Source organism: Hemibagrus wyckioides, linkage group LG28 (assembly GCF_019097595.1).
Source record: "Hemibagrus wyckioides isolate EC202008001 linkage group LG28, SWU_Hwy_1.0, whole genome shotgun sequence".
NCBI lineage: Eukaryota > Metazoa > Chordata > Actinopteri > Siluriformes > Bagridae > Hemibagrus > Hemibagrus wyckioides.
The window spans coordinates 7,114,738-7,129,975 of NC_080737.1; the positions used below are offsets into that span (position 1 = coordinate 7,114,738).

Here is a 15,238-nt window from a genome sequence, read left to right on the forward strand (position 1 = left end):
CCCTTCTGGAATCCATCTACTTTACATTTGTGGAATATGGAATACATCTGTTTCTTAGATTCTACTCTATAGAATCTACTATATAGACATCTATTTACTTAAAAGTGAGGTAACTGTTCACACAGTTTGTTTGGGTAGATTGCATCCCATAATTTGTTTTTACTTTTATTACTGTTAACGACTAGATAGTGTGTAGAATTTACGTTATAAGTTATACAGTGGAACCTCGGCATACTGGATACGAGATCTTAAGGCGAAAATTTGTCTTGCGAAACGAATTTTCCTATAAGAAATAATGTAAATGCAGGCAATCCGTTCCAGCCACCCAAAAGTATTACAAATATTACCAATACGAAGTGTATGTAAACTGAATGGCTGCTTACAAAGCACTGACCCAAGCCAAGTATTCCTTGTCAGGACTCCTCACAGGAAGTCGTGCCACCAAACTTAAATAGAAAATAATAAATAAATCTAAAAATAGAACAGACCACCCATTCCACCAATCTGTCAACAAAAAAACACCCGGAAACGCATGCCGAAGGCAACGTTGGTCTCGTGGGTTGACTCTTTCGAAACAGCTTTCGCTAAATGAAAATTTTTTTTTGCAGAATTCAAAACTCGCTTGGTTTTCCACTGAGGCAAACAAGTCTTGAATGGCTCCTGGATTTATGCGCAACTTAGCCGCCGTTCAGTTCGGAAAATGCGTCTTATGCAAAAGTCTTCAATACTTAAGGTGAAAATTCGTAAGGAAGGGCATTCATATGCCGAGGGTGCACAGTATATTATGTTTACCACCCTACAAAATCCTATTTTGGTGGAGGATCCATGTTGAAAGATTAAAAAAAAAGTGTAATTGTTGCTATGGTGACGTTTTCCATGAGGGGATGTTTATGTAGCACGTATGTAAGGAGTCTCCAGTGTCAGGGTTGTAAGAGTGCGACTGTTTATAGCTGCTATATGTGAACTACCTGTTGAGGAAGATTTTTTATAGATTGATACTAAAAAGCTGTCGTTCTTTAATAAGTGAAAAATTTTAAATCATTGGCAAATTGCTGAGGCATAAGTGAAATAAATACACACGGTTTCTTGTGAATGAATCAGCTTCGGGTTGTGACACTGGTTCTCGTTTCCCTGCATTAGGAACACTAGTAACATTCATCATCAGGTGTTTCTGGTAAAGTTGGACTAGTTTTAGATGCCTTCAGATTGTATTCAGCTCATGAATAATGCATGTTTTTGGAAGCACCTTCCATTTATTTTTTTTTTTTTGGCTTTATTAGCTGTAATATTTCTAAATGAACGGGTCTGACGGGCCCGTGGCATCCATTGAGCGGTGTTCTACCCTGATTTTTACCTCAGAAAGGAAGCTTTGTTGTATTTAAAACAAAAGAAATTCTTGTACATATAACAGTGTGAAGCGAGGGCTGGGCCAAGCTGTCAGAGAGCCAGCCGTAATTACAACACAATTCAGCGAACGTGACATTAGACAACGGGACAGTGAGCAAGCAGCGTATTTGCGGTTATTTTCAGTCTCTGTGCCTGTGTAATTAGTATCATTACAGTATAAACACTTTGCTTTGTACACACAAGACTAACACCATCATAACTAATGCGGCAGTAAGGCCTCTGAGTCTAATGTATACGATGTGTATACGTTGGTGTCAAATAAAATCGTCTGTCTGAGTAGCTAAATAATTTTTTTTTTCAACTCGGAAACATTCATAAGCACCGTATCATTTAATTCAACTTAAAAGATAAAACAGATATTCTCAAGAAAGACTTGTGTAGGAGTTGTGTTTCAGAGCTTATGGACTAAAACTGTGCATGTCTTCCAAGTCCTGAGCAGCTTTTGCTCTGAATTAGCATCCCATACTCATTTCTGAGATGTCCAGGCAGATGTTTTTTTGCGGCAGATGTTTCACTGACCCAACACTTCCACTTAGGCACCTTGTAAATAAAACGTAGAAAGGGAACTGATTATAGGACGAATATCCAAGTGGCTAGAGAAGCAACAGTGAGGGATGGGCTCCCCTGAGACTCTCTGTTGTGTGTGTGTGTGTGTGAGGCTGAGCTGAGGTCATTCTTCCGTCTCTGCCCGCTGAATGGTGGGATTCAGTCAGATGGAGGAGGTGACCAGGCCACAATAGTGCTCTTCTCTTCCTTTTGCATCGAACATGTGTGTGCATTCAAGCGTGTGCATGCGAGTGTGTTGGTGTACTCCCCGATTCCCTGTTACCCCGGCAACCGAGCAACTCGTGCAAACGATGCCTGCGTCTCTTACTCCAGCCCCAACCATGACTTCCGGAGCGAGTTCTCCTCTTAACGACCAGCTTTAATGCCACACGTCCGGTGATAGAATAACAGATGCAGGTCACGTGTGAGCCTCGATTTCTGAACAGACCCTCGAACAGACCCTCGTCCATCTGTAGGCTCGTTTTGAGGCTTGAGTTAAACGTTTTTAAAGCCATTACTGGGTTTTAATGAACGAGTTTCAACACTGTCCAAAAAGTTCATATAAATGAATACGTTTTAATATTAACACAAGTACATTTAAGATGATTTGAGGGTCAATTCGCAAAGCCCTGTATATTTCTATTTTAAAAAAAAAGTGAAAATAAACTCACCTGTGCTGAACCCACAATTCTAGAGTTTTACAACAGACACGAGTTTCACGACAGACACGATGCTATTTTAACATAAACGTTAGTTCTTACTATAGCTGCTGAGTCTGATATCTTTAGTGCACTTTTCTGGCCGCGAGCTTCAGGATCTCTGCAGTTCTTCCCCTCACACACACTTCTGTGACCAGTTTAGAAGAAAAGTTCTCATAATCTAGTCTTAAAAAGTGATTCAGGTTCATATGGAGGTGACTAAAGTAAGCAAATCTTGTGTGTTTTTCTTGTGTCATCGGTCATGTCAGTCAGTCTGAAGTATTTTTTCAGTTCTTGGCCACATTTTCTGTTGAAACATACCAGATTGTTTTACGAAATGCTGGCAGTCTGGCTTATGAAACTAAGTAGTCATTAGACCATCCACAAAACCAGCAATTCCCTTACAGACTCCTGCATTAAAGCAGCGCCATGTTTGTCCACGTTTTCGTTCAAGCTGCCTCGACTAAATATAAGCGAGTGGAGAACATGACTCAATAAATTAAAGAAAATGAGTCTGAAATATTCGTCTTTCATGTGATTCGAACACTAGAGTGTAGCAATGCGGCTCATTAATATAACAAAGCTTTCAGATGCTAAATAATGTATGGGAAATGCAAAGAACCGGACCATACGGTTTATTTTTCTAAAAAAAAACAAAAAAAAAAACACACTTCCTCCTTTGTGATATTTGGCTCAGGTCAGTGTTTGGTTCATCCTGCAGCCTGAGTAACTGAGTAATTTTGCTGCATAAGCAAATTGCGTCTTGCTGCCCCGCTATTTTTTGTGTGCCCTTTTCAGTTTCTAGGCAAGCAGATGCTCAGCTTCACACAATACCACCCTGGTCCTGACGACCTCATCCCCCAGCTGACAAGAACGGAACGCTGACCACGTTACCGTTTCCCACCATTTAGCACCAAACATTCTCTCTCTTACGCTAGCACTAATTTTGCTTATATATCTCGACCCCATGCATGACTGCCTTTGCCAGTCGGAACATATGGGAGCAATTGGCGCAGCTATTTCCCCCTTAACCCCTCCCTTTCTTGCCTCTTACCCGAGATTTACAAGACCACAAGCTACAGAATCAGCTGCATGTGTCAAAGGCTGAGGCTGATAATCTGTGTATTACGGCAAAGTCCCACCGATTCAGGGAAAGTAGTGTAGTGCTGAGTGCAGCAGGAAGACCGCCGTGACCTGAAGGAGAAGATACGAGCCAACGCTCTAATGCAGAGAAAACGAATGAGATTGGAGTTTGGTTGGATGTCTAAATACTGGAAAGATCTCGTGGCTGAATAAACCACTGTCACAAAATATCGCTATATTAGAATAGCTTACAGTGAAAATCAGCTATATTTATAATAATAGGATATGATTCGTTAGCATTACATCCTGGCCTAAAGATTTATGTTTAGTAAAAAGTAAAAAAGAGAAAAAGTTTGAACTTTATTAGCTATTGTGCAGTTGCAGTTAGGCTAATGACAAGCTTCCGATGTACAAAAAAGAGCTTAGCATCTGCTTTGTCCTTGTAGGGAAACTCATATTAACAGCTTTTTGGAGTCATGGCTCAATTAATCCATCAGGCAATAAGAAAAAATAATCAGTCTCTCTCAAGGAGCTGAAACTCCGCCCACATTATGAATGAAATGTATTTTTTTTATGCATTTGTTTCTTAGACTCTATTCTTATAATACATTATTAAAAAGCATCATATTGATTCTCTATATATTGATTGATTGATTGATCAGACTTCTCTTTCCAGATGTTCCGCACAAACAACCCCTGCCAGCCCAGAGCAGCAGCGCTTCAGACAAGTCGAGCTCCAAAGCTTCAGAGGTGGGTGACGAGGTGCCGAGCGACTTTGCGCTGGGCGAGCGCGTATGGGTGAACGGCGTGAAACCGGGCCGTGTGGCGTATCTCGGGGAGACCCAGTTCGCCCCGGGTCAGTGGGCCGGGGTTGTCCTTGACGAACCCGTGGGCAAGAACGATGGCTCGGTGGGCGGTGTGCGCTATTTCGAGTGCCTGCCTCTCCAGGGTATCTTCACACGACCCTCCAAACTCACGCGCCAGCCGGCAGCCGAAAGCGGAGATGCCCATCCTGCGGACCCGCTCGCTGGACCCAACTGCCAGACAGGCACCGGAGCCCAACGTGTAGTGGTGCCCCTGCGAGAGGGAATACTAAACAGTGCAACTAAGACGGGCAACGAGTCCGGGTCCAACATGTCCGACAGCGGCTCTGTGAAGAAAGGAGGGGAGAAGGATCTGCGAGTGGGAGACCGGGTTCTGGTGAGTCTGCCTTGGAGTCTTTCAGCTAGATTTTTTGAGTCACACCTTCCCTAACCCTTGTATATTCTTAATATCTATCTATCTAGCTAGTTCTCCATCCATCTTCTGTTTGACTTCATCCAGAGCTTGCCATTGATCCTCTTAATCTCCGTGTAGACGGAAAGGCCATGTCCCGGCTCCCCCCACTCTTTCTCGCAGCAGCTTTCCGTCTTCTCTTGATTGGCTTCGGGTCAGATTGCCTTCCATTTAGCACAACGCCGGCTAAAAGCTTTCTCAGCAGTCAATAGCGCTAATCAAATGGGATTACCAGCGAGGAGCCCCCACCAGTGATCAGCTATCGATCAGGCAGCTCGAACTGTCAGGCTGTGTATTTCACGCTGTTTCTGTTTTTTTCCCCCCATCAATAAGGTGAACTGAGGTGAACTGGTAAAAGTCAGTTAACAAACGAATCTAGGTAACTAGCAGAAGTAACTAAGCCAGAAAACGTTAACATGAGATGAACTAAGAATCGTGTTCTCAGATCTGATTGATTAATCTTCTGGAACTCTGAAAGTAGTTCCGGCTTCAAAGGCAAATCAGAGGTCTGTATTAATACGCTCTTGTTTTTGTAGTAGCAGCTAACACAGGGATTTGTTTGCTAACAGTTACAGAAAAACAGTATAATCGTTGATATTGGGTCAGAGTTGATTTTCATAGAGGAGATATTTTGCAATTGTTGGAAGGAGTCTTCAGTGTGAGGGTTCAGAGATAAAGCTGGAATTTGTGTCTTCTGGATGTTTTTTAACATATTGAAAGCGGCTAGGCTAATAGATACCATAACGTAAGCAATGACAGGAACGCTTTTTTTTGTTTGTTTGTTTTGTTTTTAGGACATTAATTGTTAAAAGTTACTGCCCCAATTGAATATTCAATTAAAAATTATTAGCAAAAAAAAAAAAAAAAAAGTTACTGCCCCAAAACGTTCCAGTATTTTCCAGTAATTTTTCTAGCAACTTAAGCCACTTTTTTATTATTTTTTATATCTAATACACTTAGCTTACTTTATCCTAGCTTATTTAATTCTCATTTCTGAAGCGATCAGACTTGGGAATGTTATTTTTTTAAGAATGAACCGTTCTGCTTTTCACCGTATTCCCCTTGGAAAACGGATCATACCCTACCTTACGTTAAAACGTCCGCTGATATCAGTGTGACATTCGTTTTAACGTGGCTTTTTCTAAAACGTCTCGGTTGCAGCTGAATTGCGTCAGGGCTTCAATGCGAGTCTTCCTTTTGTGTTGTCAGTCTGTTGTTCACCGGCTCGTCAGATAGCTCCTGGCTGTTTGAAATCAGACACCATCCAGGGAAAAAGCTATTCACTCGGCTTCTTTGTGTGGAGTTTGTCAGTCAGGCGCAAACCTTCGCCTGCCAAAATAAGGAATACATTAGATTTGTAATAAGAGAAATGAAAATATCTGATATAAAAATATAAACAAAAACCAAAGGATATCCTTTGAAAGCTTTGTATCTAGCTTGATGAAGGTGGTTACATCTATTTAAATGTGGATAAATTATGAAGTAATGGGTTTTTTAAAAATACTTTCTGTTACTTTTAAAAGCCATTAGGGTTGAGGGTACGAGGGGGGTACAAACTTTTGCTCACTCACAATGAGATTTTTTTCAATGCAAAGTTTTCATGCCAACTACCCTAAACGTTGATGAGCCGTATTGTATGTATAAGATAAACCACGTTTCCGTCGTGTATCTGGTATCAGTGTTACCATAGCAACAAGATGGTCGTCCATGTAACTGGTAAAGATTTCAATCGATTTTAATGTGATATGATAATTGCACTACGACACTTTAATACAGTAATTGTTTTTTTGTGAAATTTTTGTTTCACGGCTATCCGACAGCAGACTTTTCCTTCCCTCTGCGGATGTTTGCTCCCAGAGAGCAGCTCATATTTCCATGACTGCATTATAACACATGAAGGACTCCTCAAAGTCATTTACCTCAGCAAAGTAACATTTATTTATTTATGTAGAGCCTCATCAGAGCATCTCACATAGGATTTATTTATTTATTTATTTTACAGACATCATCATCAGCGCAATTATTTTGTACAGGGAAACTTCCAGAACTATTTTCAGCGCTTTTTTCTTTTCAGTGCAAAAACCCTGTTTCATTTACTCGTGTTACATAATATCAATTCCATTTCCTTATAACGTAAGGAAGGGGTGTGTCTTTATTAGATAATAATAATTTTTTTTTTACTCTTATACTACAGGCATTGCTAATACTGCCTTTGACTAAGTGACCTTTGATACATAAGTGCTGACACTGGAGACTCCTTCCGAAACTGGAAAATATTGACAATAAACACACACGTGTTGATCTTTTTCTGATACTAATCCCCATGCTTGGCATTGTGGTTTTTGCTTCCTCACAAAGGTCTATTAAATCATATGCTGCGTTCGATTAAAAGGTCGTAATATGTGATTTACTTGGAATTCCCGAGCGACGTCCGACAAAATGGTCGCTCAAACAGCACTGGCGCTTTAAATTTATTTTCCTGTCAATCAATCAACTCTACTGATTGTGCTGTTTTTGGAGAAAAAATATCCAGCAGTCATCACAGTATCATAGTTAACTGTCTGGTTCAATGCTAACAACATTGCTACATGATACATAGCTTGTATCATGAATTTCTTTACTTCACTTTTTTTTAACAAGTCTCTCTCTCTCTCTCTCTCTCTCTCTTGAAATAAGTGGAAGAACTCTTCCACAGAGCTTACCCAACATTCAAGAAAGAGTGATTCCCATTTTTGTACCCATTTTAATTCTCTTGAGCTTATTTCTCACCATACTGTATATTGAGCTTTTAATGGTTCTCAAAGAGATAATAAATCAGCAGCTGTTTAAACCCTACTGTAGGTTGGCTCTTTACAAAAGCTCTCCAGCTAAGGACCCCAAAGGACCTTTTTGTGTTGGAGAAAAGGGTATAAAGCTACATTTTACAAGCTGGCACGACAAGTGGTGTTTCATTAATTGCTATTAAGAGCTGAAATGCTACGTTTTAGAGGGTAGGGTTTTTTTGTTTGCTTTTTTGATGCCGAATACAGAAGCTGCTAGTTTCTTGTAGCCTGTGTAAGGAACAGGAAGGTGGATTAGATGAGCTCAGTGCTCCAGTGAATGTAGAAGCTGATGTCTGAGACAGAGAGAGAGACAGAGAGAGAGAGAGAGAGAGAGAGAGAGAGAAAGATCCTGTCTTTTGTATCACAATACCTGACTTGTTTTTCTCCCTTGCTTTGATTTTCGGAGACGATTGAATGATTCCTGGGACAGAATGTTAAAGTACACACTGACCGAGGAAATCAAGCACAGTGCAGTATTACAGAGGCTCGGCTGCTCTGTGTTTGAGTTGCCACGTCATTTAGACACGCAGGCTGTATCTCGGACAGCGGTGCAGTGAAATTTGACGCGCTGATGAAATCTGGCAAGCTAAGATCCACTACGTTCACGTGGAGAGAAAAAAAAAACGTGACAGGAAAATAATCGCAAAGTTTACACCCTGAGGATGATTCACTTTCTGTAACAGTAACAGCACAGGATTCATTTTTACAACACAGAAATTTAACAATGTTCTTACTTATTAAAGAACATCATTTGTTTTTTATCCGTTTATAGTTGCATTTAAAAGTTACCACCATCCTCAAAGCTACTTAACTCTTACTTTATAGCAGCCTTTCAGTCACCTTTCGTTTTTTTCCCCAGCTACAAAACACTGAAACGCGAGACTCCTTCCAAAAAATAAACATCTGATCATATCAACAATGCTAAATATTATAACATCTGTGTAATCTAACCCCTTCTGACCAATCAGAATCAGGGAATTCGACAGCACTGAGGTTTACAAGATAATAAAGTGTCTCATCGGAATTGTTGCACTATATTTTGGCTTGTTGAAGGAGAATTAAAGCTAGCACCAATAAAAGATAGAATCAGCTGTTGTAGTCTAAACTAGGTTCTTTTCCGGTCGGTTCGATCGTCTGGACATTTGCACTCCCATCATAACACTCCGGTCTAAAGACAGCGTCTCTTCCTTCTCGTCCATCTGGACGTACTCTACTACTCACTGTCCTTGGAAAACATTCCGGTATAAAGGTTCATTTAAACCACCTCCACCTGCACTACCAACACCTCCAGAACGATTTAGACCAGAAATGGAAAAACACTTTATAATTCAATTTGCTTCCAACTGTCTTCCATTACTGCCACATGTGGAATAAAGGCTGTCTCATCTGCTTCCTGTCTCGACGAAAAAAACAAAATGAGAAGGGACACGAACTCTCATCTGCAGAGCTTGACTTCTTTTCCACTAAGATTCAAGAAAAACAAGTAGTGATGGTGATTCTTTCAAACTGGGTGTATTGCGTACTAACTGGACATTTGTTCTTAACGGGTAGCATCTTAAAAACTTTTAGTTTCTCTGGAAATTTAAAGGAATTGAATCCCGAACCCAATATCTCAAAGACAAGTCATCTATACACAATGTTTACTTGGTTCTTTTGATTCAGGAACAAGCAACATTTATATAATGAACTTGAAACTAAAGTGGTCCATGGAATTCTATGCACTGTATGGGCAAAAGTACGTGGACGCCTGACCAATCACACTTCCGTATGCCCCAAAGATAGTTGTATGGAATGTCTTTGTATGATTGAACTAAGAGACTGGTCCAGCATGACAATGTAACTGTGCACAAAACAAACCCCATGAAGACATGGTTTGCCAAGGTTGGAGTGGAAGAACTACCTTGACCTCAACCCCACAGAACAATTTTAAGATAAACCAGAATTGGCACCAAGTCAAGTTCCTGACCTCAGTAATGCTCTGGCAGTTGGATGACTACAAACCTCCTCAGCCATGCTCCGGTATCTAGTGGAAAATCTTCCCAGAAGAGTGGAGGCTGTTAGAAGAGCAGAGTGGGGACCAACTCCATAGTAATGCCCTTGGTTTTTGAATGTGTGTGATGGTCAAGTGTCCACATATTGTATTTTTGGCCATATAGTGTTGTTGAAGATAATCCTGGTACTAGAGAACATTCTCCAGTGTTGTCTAACATTCTCCAAAATTCTCCAACCTTCTACAACATAATCCAATGTTTTCCGCATTCTCTAAAATTCTGCAACCTTCCCCAACATCTCTAATATTCTCCAAAATTATTCAGCATTCTCAAATGTTCTCCAGCATTCTCCAATATTCTCCAAACATCTCCAACATAATGTAATGTTTTTCGCACTCTCTAATATTCTCCAACCTTCCCTAACATTCTTTAAAATTCTCCAACATTCTGCAATGTTCTCCAGCCTTTTTCATCATTCTCCAGTGTTCTCCAAAATTCTTCAACAATCCCCAATGTTCTGCCAACCTTCTCCAAAAAAATGTTCTCCAAAAGTCTCCAACATTCTCCAGCGTTCTCCAAACTTCTTCAACATTCTACAATGTTCTCTATCCTTTTTCAACATTCTCCAATGTTCTCCAACATTCTCTAAGGTTCTCCAAAATTCTCCAACGATCTTCAGTGTTCTCCAACATTCTCTAATGTTGTCCAGAATTCTCCAACGATCTTCAGTGTTCTCCAACATTCTCCAATGTTCTCACACATTTGACTTGTAGTGTAGTTTCAACTCTTAGATTTGAATAAATATGTAATGATGCTAAAATCAAAGCATGTGTAAATACTGCAAAAACATCATCCAACGAAACTCTTTGAAAACATGAAAAGTTTAACTTTAGTAAATCTTTAGAGTCCATGCCAAAATGAACAGTACCAGCCAGGCAAAAAAAACAAAACGTTGCTCCGCTATCACATCCAGTGTGAAGGTTTGCTTTGAAATTCACACAAAAGCTCCTCTGTCTGAGGTCTTTGCCGGAGATACGACCCTGAACACCCTGTGCAACACTGGCCCGTGTTTTTCCTCGCTCCGAAACGGACAAGGTGGCTTTGTTTCATGGTTAAAGCTGTGGCACTGATCCACGATGCAACACTATCTATTGACATGCTTGAATTTATTGGGTGAGTGAAGCAGTGGAAAGTGATCCAACGGGTGTCTTTATAATGCTTCCCAGGAATAGCTCTCGAACAGAATCTGGAATTTTCATTCAAAAACATGCCGCAAGGCTCGATTTCAGGTCCATTGTCAATCTGATATATTTGTTTATTTCTTTTGGCTATACATTGGAGTAAAGGTCCAAAATTTGGACAGTCACTTCAAGGTAAACGTTTTAATGTTAATTAAATTTTCGGTCTGTTGCTTACCCAATTCCATTCCTCAATCCTTAAATGCTGCATTATCTCAGAAGTCAGAGTGCAAAAAGAGTAATCATAGATTAAAAAAATTTAACTATAACCATTTTGGGATGTTGATTTATCTACATCTAAGACATATGCTTTGTTTAATACTGATGTTGCAACCAGCTATTTTGATTTGATATCATTTGATGAATTCAGGGTTGAGGAAAGCATAACGAGTCGGAATTACGAGTTATAACCTCTTGTCAATTGCTGCATTAATTATGCTTCAGTCATCTCCATTTCCATGTGCAATAAATAAACAGTATCAGTTTTTTTATCTTCTTCATCTATTTTGGGTAACTGCCAGTTTGATTTTTTTAAGGACACTCTAGAAGAGTGTAAAATAGGAGACATTACGGACAAAGAAATGATCTTTGTCCGCAATGATTTTATGTGATTTGTGTTCAAATGGACATTCAGTCATATATAAGCATTAGGATTTCTTAAGGCATACCATAAGACAAAAGAAAGCTGCCCACAAAAAATAGAAGGTTGTGGCTCAGTGCTGATGCTCAGCAGTTTGGAAGTGTATAGGTTTCAGTGGGAGAGGTCACAGCTCTCAGGTTGCTCCTGTTTACTCCACACTCCCTGAATTTTACGTCTTCGGGCCACATTCCCGGGTTTGATGTGATGCATAATTTAGGTGAAGCGATTCATGTGATCTGCATGGAACCAGAGCTGCTGTCAGACTGCTTCAAGGTGGTCGTTGTGTGTGTGTCTGTGTGTGTGTGAGAACATGGATGGGAAATTTCTAGGGTGCGACCTATTTTCACTCACAATCTCTGGATGCATGTAGGGCAGTTCACGCTCATTCCCAATTAGGTCTTGGAGTGAGTGTAGCCCTCGCCTCCTCTGGCCATCCTGAATTCCTTCCTTGAGTTTGACACATGCCTGTGTTCTTTAAGGCTGGATGTTAGTCTTTCTACGCATCATTACCCATAAAGAATTCTGTACTGATGGTGAGGCATATATTTCATGCCAAAATACAGGATACATAATATATCTAGATCACCAGAGACTGCTTAATGCGGTCAGTTTTTTTCTTTTTCTTGTATCTTGCTGGACAAATGGAAATATAATAGGAAAAAAGTGCCAAATGCTCCATGTTGAGTCCTGTTTTGATTTGGAATATATATCAATTTGTTTCTTTAGTTTTTACATTAAGGTCCAAAATTAGTAAAAGTGCCACAAGGCTCAATGCTGAGTCCTGTTTCAATCTGAAATAAATTGTTTCTTTCTTTCATTTTCACAGTAAAGTGCCACAGTGCTCTATGTGTCGATTGTAAATATATGAATTTGTATGTTTTTTTTAATTTTTAAAGTTAGGTCCAAATATAGTAAAAGTGCCACAAGGCTCTATGTTAAGTCCTGTGTCGATTGGAACTGTATGAATTTGTTTGTTTCTTTAATATTTACAGAAGGGTCAGAATGTGTGAAAGTGCCACAAGGCTCTATGTTAAATCCTGTTTCTGTCTGAAATATATTCATTTGTTTCTTATTATAACATTTACAGTAATAATTTCTTTCTTTAATACTTACTCAAGTGTCCATGAGTAGAAATGCCACAAGGGTCACTGATCAGTCCTGTGTTGATGCAAAATATAAACAAATTTTAAAACTAAGTTGTTGCTTTTATATTTTGTGTAATATACTTTAGGCAGCAAAAGGTGCCACATGACTTAATAATAACTCTCTTTGTTGATTTGTAAGAGGTAAAAAGTGCCACAAGGTTCCATGTTACATCCTGTTTCAATTTGATATTTATCAATTTGTTCCTTCCTTTAATATTTAGTAAAGTTCAGTGACAAAATCAAAAAAGGTGAAATCTTGTTCTATATTTATTAGTTCCTTCTTTGTTACTTGCACTGGGGTCCAAAAACAGTGATGCATTACGTAAAAAAAAAGTGTCTCCAGGCTCTTTGATAAGTCCTGCGTTGATTTAATTGATGTTAATTTAATTCTTTCTGTTAATATTTACAGAAGCATCAGTTACGATCAGTAAAATGTGCCTTAAGGCTCTAAAGTGATGCTATATTTTATTACAGAGAGCTAAAATAATTTTTACTAATGCTATAATAGTAAAGAAATGTTACAGTAGTAATGTGTAATAATGCAGCAGATAAATTCTTGCTGTTTTTAATGTTTAGAAGTTCACGCCATCCCTGACCTGCTAAGCTCCTGTCTTTCTCTTTGCAGGTGGGTGGCACGAAGACCGGCGTAGTGCGCTACGTGGGCGAGACTGACTTTGCCAAGGGCGAGTGGTGCGGCGTGGAGCTGGATGAACCTCTAGGAAAGAACGACGGCGCCGTGGCCGGAACCAGGTCTGGTTCAAGAATCCTTTTCTGCCCGCATAATAATACACTGTGCCATAACCTAACAAACCTTAGACAGAAAAACAAATAGTACGATACGTTATATTACATTCCACACACAGGTTTTTTTCTCAAATTTTAGGTTTAATTGGAACAATCTAGTTTTTTTGTTGTTTATGTATTAATGATAGTCAGTAAACTGTAATAAAGCGTTAGAAACGACTCTGTACGGGAAATACGAGTAGCAAAAATGTTGATTTGATGTCGATTAGAAATTACTAACGATGTCCGTAATCATCTCTCCATGACTCAGCTGCTTCAAAGAAGCTAGATAAATTATTGAATAACAATCCTGTGTGCTTCTGGGTTTCCTGTGATAACATTTATGCACAAATTCGTTAATGCAGTTTGTTCTTGGAGTAGCTGAAATAGTTAACGATAATAATGTGCTTGCGCTCTGTCAACTTTCAGATCCGCTTCTAGAGAAAAACCAATCAGCGCCTTCTGACCAATCAATAAATAGTTTAGTAACTTATTGCCTTATGTCAATAACACTTTTCCACTTCCAGTACCTAGCTAGATGTTTGAACTACCTCTACATCTTCATTGACCTTCTCGACCTTCACCTCTGTTCAGGTATTTCCAGTGCCCACCCAAATTCGGCCTGTTTGCCCCCATCCACAAGGTGATCCGCATCGGCTTCCCGTCCACAAGCCCGGCTAAGGCCAAGAAGAGCAAGCGCGTAGCCATGGGAGTATCGTCGCTGGCTCACAGCCCCAGCAGCTCATCCATCAGCTCTGTCAGCTCTGTGGCCTCCAGCGTCGGCGGCCGGCCCAGCCGCACTGGCCTGGTGAGGGAGAGAGCGGGTCGGCTTGTTGTAGTTTTAAAATGAACCTATAAATATTACATAGATGGCAGTATGTAGCACTGATTTACAAATCAGAAAGCAATTGGCTCTGAACGAAAAACAGCACAAAAACGTGAAGGTCAAACTTTCCTGAAGCTCAAAAGCAAAGTCAGAAGACCTCACGTATATTCCAGGAATCTTATGAACCCGTCGTTTACAACTGTCACAAGTGACAAGTTTTCCTTCCTCACACAGTTGACGGAGACGTCGTCACGTTACGCACGCAAGATCTCCGGCACCACTGCACTGCAGGAGGCGCTGAAAGAAAAGCAGCAGCACATCGAACAGCTCCTGGCCGAGCGCGACCTGGAGCGGGCCGAAGTGGCCAAGGCCACCAGCCACATCTGCGAGGTGGAGAAAGAGCTGAACACACTCAAAGCCCAACACATGCAGGTTCGTTTTAGTTGCAGAAAAGAAGAGTATGTTGCTGTAAAGAAACATAATGTCTGTTTTTAAAGTGCTGACACTGGAGGCTCCTTCCATACAGGTAGCCGCATCGTATCACAGTGTGTTTACTGACCACTAATTTGCCGTTCATAAATAATTCAGGATTACTTCGATTTATTACGTGGCATTAATGAGAAACGAGAATGAGAAGCATTTTCCCAGTTCTTCTCTTCTGTGCCTTCTGCAGTACGTAACAGAGACAGAGAGCAACCTGCAGCAAGTGCACACCCTACTGACCAGTGTGCAGAGAGACAAAGTGGAACTGGCCAATCAGCTCGAGGAAGAGAAAAGGTACAAC

The 15,238-nt window shown here is 40.3% G+C and overlaps 1 protein-coding gene across 3 annotated transcripts in view; it reads left to right on the forward strand.

Moving 5' to 3' along the window:
- Positions 1 to 15,238, forward strand: part of clip2 (CAP-GLY domain containing linker protein 2) — a 30,934-nt gene that overhangs the window by 5,724 nt on the left and 9,972 nt on the right. For all 3 annotated transcript variants that reach the window (XM_058383556.1, XM_058383557.1, XM_058383558.1), the window contains exons 3-7: positions 4,411 to 4,934; positions 13,471 to 13,595; positions 14,223 to 14,436; positions 14,689 to 14,886; positions 15,128 to 15,231. In XM_058383556.1, the coding sequence (XP_058239539.1) occupies positions 4,411 to 4,934; positions 13,471 to 13,595; positions 14,223 to 14,436; positions 14,689 to 14,886; positions 15,128 to 15,231 (1,165 nt within the window). The remainder of the gene's footprint in view (positions 1 to 4,410; positions 4,935 to 13,470; positions 13,596 to 14,222; positions 14,437 to 14,688; positions 14,887 to 15,127; positions 15,232 to 15,238) is intronic.